Below are 15,419 nucleotides of genomic sequence, written 5' to 3'. Positions count from 1 at the left end.
TTATCCAAGTTCAATATCTGTACCTTTTTTCTCAATCAACAATATTTTGAGGGATTTATTTGATACATATGTAGAGTATTTAGATCAGGATTCATTAGCTGTTCTTGCTGGTCGTTTACTCGAGAAATTTATTAAATTGGTATGTGGAAAAAAATGGGTGAGAAAGTGATTGACTAATTGGAATTTGCAATATTGAAAAGGTTGCTTTAGTGTCCTAGGATGAACAGCTGCTAAATTACCAAGGTGGAAGTTCTCAAACCACCATGGCTGCAGTTGAGGAGAGCACTTCAGATGCACAGGTATTAGTAAACCTAGAAGGATCCCATCCTCTCTCTCGTTGCACACCTGCCTCCCTCCACCGCCCTCCTCTGAGCCCCACGCATCACCCTAGGGCAGTGAGCGCCGCAGGCCTAGTAATTGGAATGAAGAAGGGCAGGAGCGTGTGCGGAGGCATCCTCTGCTAGGCATTAGCCTAAATGGTTCCACCTGGCAGTGGAGCTGTGTGCTGCTGGCACCCCCAGCTTACAGGTAGGGAGTCTGAGCCCTGGAGAGGTGAAGGCCACCGGGCAGTCCTCCGGAGCTGAGAATCAAGCCAGGATATGAATTGCCACAGAACTGTCAGCGGAGACGGGTAGCAGAGGTTCTTGTCTTTGTGCAAGAAAGAACTCAGACATGACAGAGAGCAGTGGTAAGCAAGGTAGCAAGGTTTAATGGCATGGAGCATCCAGAAGAATGGATGGGCACCTCTCCAGACAGAATCTGAGAGTACCCAGTCACTCAGACTGGGGAAAGCAAGGTTACATGGCTCAATGAAGAGAATACACCTGGCAGGCCAGGCAGGCGGCTCAGGAAAGGACTAAGAGCTGAGTGCGCAGTCTGTATGTAGATTGGGGCTTATAAGGGAATGGGGTGCAGCTCTCCTTCCCCCTCCCTCTTCTCCAGAACAGAGGGTTTGCTGAGTGTGAATTAGGTGAAATTCCTCGCAGGGTTTCTCTACTCAGTGCTATCAGGGGATGGGCAGGACTTTCTAGTGTGAAATACTATACTGCTGCCAAGATGAGCTTCTGCAGATGCTTTGTTTTCCATAGGCCCCTCTCATAGAGTACATAGGCTAATTTCTAACTTCCTACCTAACAGAACTCCAGAGTGACCACGAGGCCACACATGCGGGGCCAACCCCAGCACTCCTCCCTCATCCTCACCAAGCCAGCCTTCACTGGCCTCCTTGATGGACACTCTGTGGAGCTTGGCTCCGGGGGTTCTGGAAGCCTGAGTTTCCCTGCATAACTTGTAGTTCCTTGCTAGTCTTTGCCCCAGTTCTCTATCTCAAGTCACTGATACAGCTGTCCGATGGGAGCAGCATGGCAAGTCATCCCGCAAGTGTCCAGGTTGGGCTTATGTCACCAAGCACCATTTACTCCCTTCCTATATCAATGAAGAGTTTAGTGGGAGCAGCATATGCTTCTGAGTTGTTTCTTCCATCTGGTTCTGGAATCAACATCTTGATGCCCACTGTGAGGCTGGAGTCTGGTCCACTATCATCTCTTTCCTGGGTTATCAGAGGCCTCTTAACTGGATGCTCAGTCTCCAGTCTTGCCTCTCCCCCAGCCCGGTCTTCACTCAGAGCCAGATGTTTCTGTTGCGTGATCTTGGTTTCCATTCCCCTGTTGTCTTCAGGATAAGGAATAATCCTTTTAAGTCATCCACCTGCCTCTCCAGCCTCATACCCCTCGTGCTGTCCATTGGCTTTCTGACCTTGCTGTCCTTTCTCCTGCAAGTGTGACCTGTTCATGCCTCCAAGCCTGGCACATGCTGTTCCCTCTCAGCTGCTGTACCTGTTGGCTTCATCACCATGTTGTTGCGCACACTTAACAGTTGTAGCCACAGTGAAAGCTCAGAAAACGCCTCCTGTGTTTGTGAATGAAAACCTTCCATCCCATCTTCACGTTTGAATCATTTGGATCTGTCCATTTCCTACAGTTACTGTCTGCTTTTTTGCCGGTATTTCTAACTTTGCCTCATCTGTCTTTGCAAACAGTTCTCATTTTTTCCTTCTTCTAACCCTGCCTTGCCCCACTCTTTGGGTCTTCCATTCCTCAAGATAATCTGAGGACTTTTCGGTCTGAGCTTTGCAATGCCCAGCACAATGAGCGCTTATGTCCGCAGCGGCACAGCTGTTCACCAACGTGGCTGCAGCGCACACAGCCTTCTCCGGCCTTCCTGCAGCAGCCCAGGCTCTGCCGGCTGTGCTTGGCAGCAGCACTGGGAAAGGTGAGAGAGCGTGTGTCTGCTGTCCTGTGTCTTACAGGCATAGACTTTTTCTATCATTTCCTTGTAGGTATGGGCAGAAAGCAGTAAAAAAGAAAGCAGTTTGTGATGGGCAGTGGTTCTGAAAAAAAAAAAATAAGAAGTCTTGTGAAGTGAGAGGAAGATGTTCTGGTTAAAATTATTCACGTTTTGGATGTGGGTCTGCGTTTGCCGGGGACATCCCAGCCCAGCCCCCCATCATGGTGAAAGCTGGATTGCTGGAATTGTGACTGGTCTTTCCCCATTGACAGCATGGCTCTTCCACCTTCTCTGCTTTCAGAGGTCACGCTGAAGGTGCACATCAGTGACGCCAGCACCCACCAGCCCATTGGGGACGCGCTCATTGAGGTTTTCAACAACCAGGTCTCCATTGCTTCTGGCACGTCGGGGACAGATGGCGTCGCCTTCATCAAGTTCCAGTATAAGCTGGGCAGTCAGCTGGTGGTCACTGCCACCAAGCATGCCTACGTGCCAAACTCTGCCCCGTGGAAGCCGATCCGATTCCCCGGTAAGGCGTTCTTCAACCTTCTCTAACACGGAGTTCATTGTATGGCTGCCGTGGTGGCAGTCAGTGAATTCTGCATGTTTGTCCTGTGCCCCGGGGGCCCCCTTGTAGGAAGGGAAGGTTGGGTAAAAGCATGAAGCTGGTGTGGACTCTGCCTCTTTACACACACTCTGGGGTTAAAGGCTCGTTTCCCCAGCTCTCAGTCTCACAGCTTATTGGGGGTGACTAATAGGATGAGAACTGGGGGTTCCCTCAGGGTTCGGCATCCTCCTCCTTCTCCCTCAGCTGTCAGACCACAGACGCTGGAGGGCAGGCATGTCCGTCCAGACAGGTAGGGCATGATCGAGATGGATTTTTCTCTTTCCCTTTTTGTCCTGTTTAGCCCCTCAAAGCAGTCTGTCCACCACAGGGAGCAGGGATGGCCCCTGACACACATTCAGTGGGGCCTGGGTAGGTGGGGAGCATCAGGTGCAGTCTCCCCATCCACTCACCACAGGCTGAATCTGGCTCCCAAACCACATTACCTATTGGCACCAAGATTGGGTGAGCAAGTAGCAAGACTCTGTGTGCCCAGGAATGCAGCCTCACTGGGAAGGGCCTGGTGTGTGACACTCCCTGCCCTTGGAAGAAAACTGCTTCCTGCAGGCAATGCTTGCCCTCGCTTCTGGGCCACAAGGAACCTGTATCATTAGGGGAAAGAATCCCTGTTAAAGATTAAGTTTACCTTTTTTTTTTTTTTTTTTTTTTGACAGGCAGAGTGGACAGTGAGAGAGAGAGAGACAGAGAGAAAGGTCTTCCTTTGCCGTTGGTTCACCCTCCAATGGCCGCTGCAGCCGGTGTGCTGCGGCTGGCGCACCGCGCTGATCCGATGGCAGGAGCCAGGTGCTTCTCCTGGTCTCCCATGGGGTGCAGGGCCCAAGCACTTGGGCCATCCTCCACTGCCTTCCCTGGCCACAGCAGAGAGCTGGCCTGGAAGAGGGGCAACCGGGACAGAATCCGGCGCCCCGACCGGGACTAGAACCCAGTGTGCCGGCGCTGCAAGGCGGAGGATTAGCCTAGTGAGCTGCGGTGCCGGCCTAGTTTACCTTTCTTGTAGCCATGCAGCATTTACCCAAGATAGAACTCCTCCTATCTTTTCTATTCTATTTTCTATTCTATCTATTCTTACTTTTGGCTATTATAAATTTGCTATAACTTCTTTTTTTTTAAAAGATTTATTTATTTGAAAAGCATAGTGAGTGAGTGCATATGTGAGCGAGAAAAATATCTTCCGTCTGCTCCTTCACTCCCCAAATGCCTGCAATAGCCAAGAGCCTGGAACTCCATCCAGGTCTCCTGTATGGACAGCAGGGTCCCAGGTACTTGAAGATTGGGAGCAGAGTAGCTGGACTACAGCTGGATGCTCCAAGAAGGGATGCAGGCATCCCGAGCGGTGGCTCAGCCAACTGTACCACAGCACCTGCTGTTCCATGATGCCCACCCCATAACTGAATCTTCTGATCTTCCCTCCAACTCAGAACCCTCGAGTTGAATTCTTTACTTTTTGTTTGTTTTTGTGTTTGAGACACAATTCACATGACACAAAATCCGCCATATAAAAATGTACGGCTCACAAGGTTGCACAGCCGTCAACACCACGTAATTCTAGATTATTTCCTTAGCCCACACGGCCCCCCACCCCATCTGTACCCATTAGCACAGATTCGCAATGTCCCACTCCTCTCAGCCCCTGGAGACCACTGATTTATTCTCAGTATCTCCACATTTGCCGGTTCTGGATGTTACCCATAAGTGGAATCATACAACATGTGGCCTCTTGTGCCTGGCTTCTTCCCCTCAGCACGATGCTTCCGGGATCCATTCTCGCTGCAGCACACGTCAGTGCTGCATTTCTTTCTGGGATGAGTGATAGTCCCTCATATGGATATGCCATGCTTACCCATTCAGTCGACAGACGTTTATTTGGGTTGTTTCCACTCTTTGGGTATTACAAGTAGAGCTGCTCTGAACATTTATGTACCAGTTTATGTGTGACTGTTTGTTTTCAGTTCTCCTGGGTAAACTCATGTACCTAGAGTGGAATTGCTAAGCCATCTGGTCGCTGTATGTTTAATGTTTGAGGAGCTGCCAGACTTTCCCACAGCACCAATGTGCACCTTGCCTTCTCCGTTCTGCTTGTCATGCAACTTTGGGTTGTGAGTCCGAGTCCCCTCCTAATGCATAGCCTTTGAAGACCCAGGCTGCCTCCACTGTTTCTCTCTTCTTCCCAGCATCAAACTCTGGGCCTCGTCTATAGTGGCCACTAAATAGATGGTGTGGCCATTTCCCCGGAAAGCTGCTTTGCCTTTCTTTCCTCCTCTCTCAACATGGAGGCCTGGGCTGGATGGGGTCCAGGGGCCTTTGAACTTGAGTCCTGCCACCCATGTTGGAGACCCAGATTGAGTTCTTGGTTCTCTGCTTTGGACTAGCCCAGCGCCAGCTGTTGTGGGTATCTGGGGAATGAACCAGTGGATAGAAGATCTCTCTCCATCCACCTGTCTATAAAATGAAAATAAATAAAAATTAAAGGTCTTCCACTAATCCTCCTAAAAATCAGTATTATTGATTTGAAATCAGCAAATACAGAGTACTCAAAAAATTAGAATGGGCATTATTTGTATTTAAATTGTAAAGTTCTCTTAAATCCACTTTTGTTCTTGCAGTATTTTCTTCCCTGAGCCTTGGCCTGCTTCCAGAACGATCTGCCACACTAATGGTGTATGAAGATGTTGTCCAAATTGTATCTGGATTCCAAGGTATGTTTAATATTTAAAAAGAGAAGCCATGGTAACTTTTGGGCCAACTGCCCAAAAGTTGGTGATGGCAGTGAATTTATCCACAGCTGGGGCTTACTGTCGACTCTCCCTGCGAGGGCACAACACAGTTGAATTTTGGCTAAACTACCAACTGGCTGTAATCTTACTTCTTTTAGGCCCCTTTTTGAGGACTGTCTGCTCTGTCTACCACCATTTTTCTTTCCTAGAGAGAAATTATTAAACTTGATGTGTCAGAGTCCAGGGTGCTGCCCGGGCCTCATTTCCTATCAGATGGGTCCCTCTCCAGGACTCCTAAGCATGCGTGTGTGGCTGTCCCTGCCGTCTCCCCCCTCGTGTTTCTAATTCTTCTCCCCTGCAGGGTGGTGTCTGTAAATATGATCTTGCCCCTGGGCCTCCTTTTGCTCTTGCAGAAGCTGATACAGGGGGTTCAAGGGACTTGCCCTCTCCTTGATATTGGAGTGAGGACTGGGAATGATGTTTCTGTAAAACATGTTTCTGTGCTTAGATCATTTTACCCCATCTCAGTCATGGGCCTGAGAGTGCTTCCTGGCTTTGATGGTCCCACCACATTAGTTCTTTATCTACAGACAGCCGTCTGTATCCGCAGGTTCAGCTTCCATGGATCCAGCCAACCATGGATCAAACATATTAGGAAAAATAAAACACGTCTGTACTAAACATGTGCAGGCTTTTTTCTTGTCATTTTTCCACAAACAAGGCAATAAAATAGCTATTTACATAGCATTCATGTTGTGTTAGGAGTATACATTATAGGGGTCATTGTTGTGGCACAGAGGGTTAAGCCCTGCCTGTGACACTGGCATCCCATATGAGTGCCAGTCCAAGTCCTCTACTCTAGCTCCCTCCCAGTGTTCCTAGGAAACCAGCGGATGATTCCCCAGGTACTTGGGTCCCTGCCACCCACATAGGAGACCTGGAGGGAGTTCCAGGCTCCTGGCATTGGCCTGACCCAGCCCTGGCCATTGCGACTATTGCAGCCTTTTGGAGACTGAAACAATAGATGGAAGGTCTCGTTCTCTCTGTGTCTTGCCTTTCCTCTCTCTCTGTAACTCTGCCTTTCAAATAAATATATAAATTTTTATAAAAAATGAATCATCTAGTCCTGATTTACAGTACGTGGGAGGACATATGTAGTTGACACGAAAGTACTGTGCCATTTTATTTGAGCATCCTCGGATTTTAGTATCGGTGGGATCCTAGAACCAATCACCTAAGGATGCTGAGGGATGGTTATATTTCATTTCAATACAATTTTGTACCCATCTTTCTCTGCTTTTGCAGATGAGATGAATGCGTTTGAATATTCCTTTATTACTGAGTAGCTATGGGGCACATGCAAAGGATTAAACATGGAGCTGCTGCACTTCAAGCGTGCATTTGAAGAGAAAATACATAGGCATTTCTGACGGCATTTGTGATTCCAGTTTGGGAGAGAAAGCAGAAATAGGTAGATACACAGGCTTTGGTGTCATCCCCACAGTGAGAACTGTAAGTTATCATCTTTCATTTCCCCATAAGCAATAGCAGAGCTGGGCTCAAGTTGGTCAGATCTAAGCTCAAGGAAGGGCTTTACATTAGAGTACACCACGCACTTCACTGCCACTGCAGTCTTCCCGAGGCAGAAGTCCGACTCACAGCAGCCTAAGCCCATGGGCCACGGTACCCTCAGCTCTTCTTTTGCTGACTTTGCCACTGTCACAGTCACCACAGGCTCCATGTTACCCAGCCCCAAAGACATCTCTCTCTTCAGTCTCTCTTGGCATCTCCACTGCATTCAACAGAGGGGACTGGCACTCTTTGCTGATGCCATCTTCCCTTGCCTCCATGCCATCATGCCTGGATTTTCTTTCTCCCCATCCCAGTCACTTCTCAGGAGACTCCAGTCCCTGTCCTGGGCCTAGGCTTTTTTCCAGTCCTTTCCCTGGGCGAGGCCAGCCAGATCCCTGGCTTTCAGTGCCCCCAGAAGCCAATCGCTCCCAGTTCTCCAGCCCAGACTGTCCCTGTGTCAGAGGCTTGGAGCTGGGGCCTATTTGACCCTCTGTGTGGGTGTCTCCTGGGCAGCTGCAGTGTAACCTAGATGCGTATAGCTCGCCATGTCTTTTTCTCCCATCTCAATAAATGGTATAAATGTACACTGAAATGGATCAGGCCAAGACTCTAGGAATTATTGCTGGCTCTCCTCTACTCCAGGACATCCCCTTGTCTCCTCAGAGCACTGCCGTGGGTTTTTAACTGGCTGTGCCAAACCCACAATCTAGTATGTACAAAATGACAGTGATCAGGTCACCTTGCTTCAGTTCTCCAGTGGTTTTCTCACTGTACTTGGAGTAAAATCCAAATCCCTACACTGAGGACTGGAAGGTTCCCTGAGCCTGAGCCTCAGTAGCCACTGGCGAAGAGCAGATAAGACTGCAGCACTGTGGGGCCAGCATTGTGGTACAGCGAGTTAGGCTGCTGCTTGCAACTCTCACCTCCCATATCTGAGCACAGGCCCCAATGCCAGCGGCTCCACTTCCAGTCCAGCTCCCTGCTAATGTGCCTGGAAAGGCATGAAGGATGGGACGCTGCCACCCATGTGGCAGACCTGGATGGAGTTGCAGGCTCCTGGTTTTGACCTGGTCTAGCCCTGGCCATTGAGGCCATTAAAGGAGTAAGCCAGCAGATGGGAGATCCATCTCTCCTCCCCTTCCTCTTTCTCTTTGTTGCTCCACCTTTCAAATAACATAAATCAATCTTTAAAAAAAATACCCAGCATTGCTATACCGGGTTCCCTGCAGAGCCAGTTGCCTGCCCCCCACCCTCCAGGCATAGCTTGTGGGCCTCACACCCTCAGCGTTGTCCTGGACTCTGCTGTTTCGCAGCCACCTTTGACACTCATTGTCCCCACATTTCCCTTTACTAGGATACTAAAGGGGAAAACGTGTGACTTCTCCCCATCCCTGCCTGTCTGGGAGCAGTGCTGTCCTCAGCAGGGTGCTTGTGACCATGCTAGAACTTCAGGCCCTGGAGCCCTGCTGTATTCTGTCGTGACTGCCTGCTCTATCCCACCCATCACCGTCACCAGCACTGTCACTGCCAGCCCCACCAGCCCTGACACCTGGCTTTTGTCTCCTCCCCCTTCCCGGAGGGGGTTTGTGGAGGAGGCCCTCCCACCACGTAGCAGCTGAGTATGATCTTTGTCTCCCTTTCTTGTATCTCTGCAGGTCTGGTATAGTTTGGCTTTAGAACCCGAGTCATTTCACAACCATCACCCCTAGGCCTGTTCACACCTGGCCTTCTTATGCTGTCAGCCATTGGCTTTGCCATGACCTGTGCGTTTATTCAGGCCCTGGCGAGTGTCTGCCCAGAGCACCACATTAGTGTCCTTGTCACCAGCCTTTGAGGAAGGATTGAAGCCAGATCGCAGAAGAATCAGCTAGGCTCCCCGTCTAGTCTCTCCTTTCTGATCCGCTGGGCACCCGACTGCCGGTTTTGTCTTCCTGAGGCAGAGTTCCAGTTCTCTCCCTCCCATAAGGGTTCCCTTTGAGTGAAAAGTAAAATCCTGGCTCCTCCCTTAGAAGTCATAGGCCTCTGTGACCCGGCCTCCACCTCCCTTCTCGGTGTCATTCTCCTTTGTGTAATGGATCCTAGCCCAACGATTTCTCTTTCCATTTACCGTCTGGAACGTCCCATCTGTCTTCAAACTGTCTAGTCTCACTGGACAGGAAGGCCACCTTCAGTGCCACATTCTCTGGGAGGTCCTTGCTGCCCGCCTTGCCTTTCAGAGCCACCTGACGGGCTTAGATCATGTGACCACATCCCTCCAGGCCATGGCGGTCAAGTCAGAAGTGGGCACCCAGGTGGAAGACATGAGCCAGGGCCAGCAGCCTTTGTCTCTCTTCCTTTCACTAGAATTCTACCAAGAACCCAGAACTGGTGAGAACAGCAGTTGAGTGGTCATGAGTTGTAGGCTGGGCCCATACCCCTGCCAGGCCGCCTGTGACGACAGATAGGATAAGGGAGAAGAGGAGGCTGCTTGGTAGCAGGTCAGAAAACAGCTAACTGGGAGCTCACTGAGCAGCGGGTAAAACCTATGTACTCCAGAACCACCCAGGCCCAGAACCTGCAGGCCTGCTCCCGTGCCATCAGTGCCTTCTGCCCTCACTGTTAGAGTCCCACAAGTTCCTATCCCTGTCCCCTTTACTGCTGCCCACGGGCTTATCAGTGACCAAAAGCTGCAAATAAAGCAACCTTCAGCTGTGGGTTCTGATCTTATGTTGATACCTCCCTCTCTACCATATTTGGGGGATAACCTTACCTCCCCGACTAAAAGGCAAGGACTGTACCATTATCATGTTGGTACTGCCAGGCCATGACCCCATGCCTGCCTCATGATAGATACCCAGTGAGCGAGTCACTGATTGAATGAACACACAGTAAGAACTCCTCTGCTTTTTGCACTTCCTACATAGGCTGCTTGCTGCATGGTCAATTATTTTCTTTGCCATGAAAGCCAAGAAAAGTTCAGTTCATACACACGCAGTCACACACGCACAGTGTACTTAAGTAGCTGTCTCTCTCTCTAAGGAAATAAAAGAATGTCCATATTATAAATAAGCCCAAGCAGGTAAGTCAGTCATTCTGGTCATTTTTGTTAGGGTTCCTTATTCAGTCTGTTGCTGCCTCCTGTATATAATGGAAGATAGCTGAGAACTGTTTCTTACTTACTGTACTGTCATTTGCATGCCTACTTTTTCAGATTATAGACAGTCTCTTATTTTTTAAATGTCTACTTCATGACTTTAACAACATTTAATCTTTCAGCCTCAGTGGAATTGAGGCACAGCAACATAATGGATCATTTTCTTTGTTTCGAGCTGTCTTCCTAGTAGGAAGGAAAGCCATGTGCAAGCACCAAAGTCAATGGTGCCCCATGCAGTTGTCTTCTGCAAAGCCCATGGGGCACTGAGTTTGTGAATGGGTACTGCATTTTACTTTCAAACCAGACACACTTATTTTTGAGTAGATTTAGAGGAGAGAAAGAGTAAGTTTTTGCCTGCTCAGAAATGTCAGTACTGTCAGCCCGTTGAATTACACAGCGTGTCACTTGGCCACGGTGATGTGTCAGACAGTTCCAGGGATAGGCAGGGTTAGTACTGCGGAGCTCACTTAGGCAGCTGCACACACAGCATGCGCAGGGTCAGATGGCGCCTCCGGGTTTGGTTTTTGTGCACCACTAAAGTGAAAGCTTTCAGAGAATAAAGGCCGCGCAGGGGCAGGGAGGGCAAGGAAGCCATTGTTCTCATCAGGCAGATTCTCAGTGTTTCAGTTAAGGTTTTCCTTTGAAAATCTTTACAGCCAAATAAAACAAAGGATAAATGTGTGATTAGTGTCCATTTTCTTTTCAAAATAAAAAGGCTGCCCACATGTTTGTTGTCTTATAGACAAACTGTATAGTAGCCATGTCAACTCTGACCCTTACACACCAATCAAACGACTCCCCCATCAGGCTAGGTAGGATGCTGTTGCATGCCTGCAGACTCAGGAGCTGCACAGTACATGCATGTTGCCAACGGAACCGGCCTCAGCAGACAACAAGCCTTGCATCTAAAAAAAGAAGGAAAACTGATCGTGCTGTTCCTGTCAACATTGTTTTATACCTGGGACAGTCTGACGATGACAGCGAGGCAAAGGGGAAAGGCCAGCTTTGAAGTGGTCAGCCAGAGGTGTTTTCCCCAGCATCGGCTGTATCTGAAAATGTGCTTGCAGGTGCATTCAGACTTGTCCACAAAATGATAAGAGGATGGAAAGAGAGAGCACCCATAAATTGTATGATAGGCCGGCGCCGCGGCTCAACAGGCTAATCCTCCGCCTTGCAGCGCCGGCACACTGGGTTCTAGTCCCGGTCGGGGCGCCGGATTCTGTCCCGGTTGCCCCTCTTCCAGGCCAGCTCTCTGCTGTGGCCAGGGAGTGCAGTGGAGGATGGCCCAAGTACTTGGGCCCTGCACCCCATGGGAGACCAGGATAAGTACCTGGCTCCTGTCTTCGGATCAGCGCAGTGTGCCAGCTGCGGCGGCCATTGAAGGGTGAACCAATGGCAAAGGAAGACCTTTCTCTCTGTCTCTCTCTCCCTGTCCACTCTGCCTATCAAAAAAATAATAATAATAAAAAATTTGTATGATAGAACTTACTTGCAGTGTTTTATACTTCACTGAAAAATATGTTCATGTTGAAATCTGTGGGACCTTGTTTGGTGGTAAATCTGGAAGTGAAATCCAACATGATTCATTGAGTGGAGCGAGTGGTGACCCAGGGGTTGTCTCAATGCTGAGACCGGGCTGCGGGAGCCAGCCTGCAGCTCACGCCCCCAGAGCTCTCGATGGTAGATAAGCAGACTGAGGTGCCAGCCTGCCCCGGCTACTCCATGGCTGGCACTACCCAAATCAGCCTTCTCTCAGCTGGACCTCTTGCTGTCCCGGGGTAGCTGCTGGGAGCCTCTCCCTCCACACCCTTCACACCACACCCCTCCTCCTAGCTGCTTGTTTCTTAGAGAAGCCAGGCCCTAATGGGAGGATGCCTGCAGCTGCTTCTTCCTGCCCCCTTTCCTGCAAGGACGTGCTAAGTTCCTTCCTGCAGTCTGTCTGCCCTCCACAAACCCCCTCACACTCCTGCTGGATCACACCTCTTGTGTGCTCTCCAACCTTTCTTTATTTCTGCAGAATCTTCCATCTTTTTCTTCCAGTTCTTTGTCAGCTCCCAAAATTTCATAAGGTTTTATCATTCAAAGAGAAGCCCTTCTTAGACCCTAGTCCTCCTTCCCCTCTCAAACTTTGGGGAAGTCTCCCCTTACCACGTACACACCCATAAGCTCCCTTTTCACGAAACTCAGTGACCTTACACTATTCTCCGGAAGTTCTTCTTGCTGAGTTCCCCAGAGCTCGAGCTGCCAGGCCCACGGCCGCTTTCAGCCCATGTGGTGCCAGACTTCTCCCCAGCTTTACCAGCCCACCCATTCCTTCCTTCCTGAGTCTCTTTCCTCCCCTGTCCGCTCTCTGCATGTCTCTTTGTTGGTTGCTTCTCAGCCACTTTTGTGGGTTCTTAGCTTCCCTGCCTGGCTCTTATTCCAAAAGTGGCTTTGAACTCCACTGCCTCTTCTGCATTGACCCCAAGTGTCACTATCTTTGCATAGAAATTTTTATCATTTCTCACTTAAACCATTTCTAGCAACCTCAGTGTTAGACCCTCTCCCCCCACAGCCCCACTTGCTGTTAGAATTGGGCACAAACACACACTATTTTTTCACTCTCATGCCAGTACCCAGGGCCAGACCCTCTGGCTGCCCTCACCACACCCATGGCAAGCCTTGCCCTCTGCCCCTGGGTCCCTCAGAGCTTACACCTGCCTCGTGCAGACTTGCCTACACATACTACACTGTCTCACACCTCTATGCATTCGTATATGCTGTCTCTTCTCATCTGCCTCTTTGCAAGGAGCAGTGTCAGGAAGCATAGGGTGGCCTCCATGACACAGTTCACAAGTGCTAACGAAGGAACTTCTCTCTGGGGCAGTTGGGCCCTATCTCTTAAAGTTCATCCTGTACTTCTTTCATTTTCTCTTTTGCTCTGAGACTTAAGATGCTGTGATGATTGAGCCATTCCCATGGCGGCCTCCTTGACTCTTGAGCCCCAGGAAGACACAGGCTTTGACCTTTTCCTCTTCTTATCTCCGATCACAGAGGAGGCTCTCAGTGGGTTATCTTGAGAGTGCTCAAAATAGCACAGTGGTTCTCCACTGGAGTGATCCCTCCCCCAGCGACATTTAGCAGTGGCTGGAGTCCCTTCAGTTGTCACAGTTTGGGAGCTGCTGCTGGCATGTACTGTGGAAAGGTCACGGCTGTTTCATTGCACAAAACCTCCAAACACAGAATTACCTCCCCAAGATGTTAATGGTGCTGAATTTGAGAAGCCCTGATCTAGTTCAGTAAATGTTGTTCAGTACTGTCTAAACCCACATTATGATGTGATGCATCTCACAGAATATCTTCCTTTAAGACACTTAAGTCAAAAAGAGAAGAGGAGTTGAAAAAGCAATGCTTATCCTGAAGCTGTTCTGAACCAGGAGGTACTATTGGGCACCATATGCATACCTATATGTTCTGAACTGACGATACAACAACCATATCACGAGACAAGCATGATTCTTTCCCATGTTACAGAAGCTGAAGCCCAAAGGTGCTCCACTAGCAGGTGGTAGAGGAAAGAGTTACACTTGGAGTTAAGTGATACCACTGTCCATCATTTACTTAGGGAGGTGTACAAATATGCAGATAACCAAAATGCAAGGCCCAGTAGGGTCAGTGCTATCTGAGAGTTGGAGGTGGGATCATAGAGGAGGTAGCATTTGGCATACATTGGATGGTGTGTAGGATGCACGAATAGAGATGGTAGGAGGAAGGGATAGAAATGGAGCAAGCATGGGCACACACATAAAGGCAGAGCTGTGTGATCTGTTTGGCAGAGGGTGAGGGCTGGTTGGTACTGAGAAGAGCATCTATTCTTGAGGTAGTCATGGTGTAATATGGAGTTAGAATTAAAAGAATCCATTTCTACTTTTCTCAAGTAAATGACTTTGGGCAAGTCACTTAACATTTCCTGTCTTTAGATTCCTTACCCATAGAGAGAGAAGAGAGTTCAGTCTTCACAAGATTGCTGTTAGTATTAAATTATATATATATGAGATTTGTAAGTTCTTCAAAGGTTATTTATTGGTTTATTTACTTGAAAGGCAGAGTGACAGAGAAGAGAAAGATCTCTCTGCTGTTCACTCCCCAGATGGCTGCAATAGCCAGGTCTGGACCAGGCCAAAGCCAGCAGCCCCATCAGGGTGTCTGACCTGGGTGACAAGGGCCCAAGCACTTGGACCATCTTTGTAGGTCTTACCAGTGCATTATCAAGGAGCTGGATCAGAAGTGGAATAGCTGGGACTTGAACCAATTGTCTGATACGGCATACAAATGACAGTGGCCCCTGAACTTTCTAACTTCTAAAACACCAATCTAAACCTTTCACTCCCAGGGGAAATGTACTAATATAGTCAGAGTCTGCATTGTTCTACTTGTTCTTGTTTTTAGTCATTGCTAATTTGGTAAGAAGCAGAGATCCACAGGCTGGGGAAAGATACAATCAGAGTGGCATCTAGCAACTGGCATTATATCTGAATGAAACAGAAAAGGGGATGAGGCTGAAGCAGAGGGGCCAGTTAGAAGATTTTTGTGATGGCTGAAGCAAGGAGTGATATAGGGTAAAGGCAGAAATGGAAGAACAGATGATGGAAGAAGCACCGATACAGGAAAGTTGGCCAGTCTTGGCATCTGAGTGAACATGTAAGACAATAGAAAAGGAAAGCAATGATGGAATCAAATCTGGGTATTGGAGAGAATGGGTGTTGTTAAGTGAGAGAGAAGGCAGATGACTGTTTAGACTGCATCTGAGTCCAGGTTGGAGAAAACCATAGCAGCCAAGGTTTGTAGCAGAAGGAAGCACCAAGAGAGAGGCAGTGGATGGAAACCCAGTAGGAACAGTTTCATCCTGAGGGAGGAGGTAGAAAATATTCTTGCAGAGGAAAAAGCAGGCAGACACTGGGGACATGCAGCATGTAGGGCCACGAATGCCAAGAAGGAGAGTTCACTGGCCGGGTCGCAAACAATGTTGACCATTGTGCTGAGGTGGATGAGGATGGAAGCTGAGAAGCGGTCATGGGTTTGCAGATTAGAGAGCCAGCGGTCAGCATTT

The 15,419-nt window shown here is 49.0% G+C and overlaps 1 protein-coding gene across 4 annotated transcripts in view; it reads left to right on the top strand.

The window, feature by feature from the left end:
- FAM171A1 (family with sequence similarity 171 member A1) overlaps positions 1 to 15,419 on the top strand; it is a 151,482-nt gene that overhangs the window by 86,173 nt on the left and 49,890 nt on the right. For all 4 annotated transcript variants that reach the window (XM_070055447.2, XM_002717428.6, XM_089311492.1 and 1 more), the window contains exons 2-3: positions 2,588 to 2,815; positions 5,515 to 5,607. In XM_070055447.2, coding sequence (XP_069911548.2) covers positions 5,565 to 5,607 — 43 coding nt within the window. In that variant the 5' untranslated portion in view covers positions 2,588 to 2,815; positions 5,515 to 5,564. The remainder of the gene's footprint in view (positions 1 to 2,587; positions 2,816 to 5,514; positions 5,608 to 15,419) is intronic.

This window comes from Oryctolagus cuniculus, chromosome 13 (genome assembly GCF_051225735.1).
Source record: "Oryctolagus cuniculus isolate XC-2025 breed Fujian yellow rabbit chromosome 13, ASM5122573v1, whole genome shotgun sequence".
NCBI lineage: Eukaryota > Metazoa > Chordata > Mammalia > Lagomorpha > Leporidae > Oryctolagus > Oryctolagus cuniculus.
The sequence above is the reverse complement of the archived record's forward strand: the minus strand, read 5'-3'. Positions and strand labels throughout refer to the sequence as shown.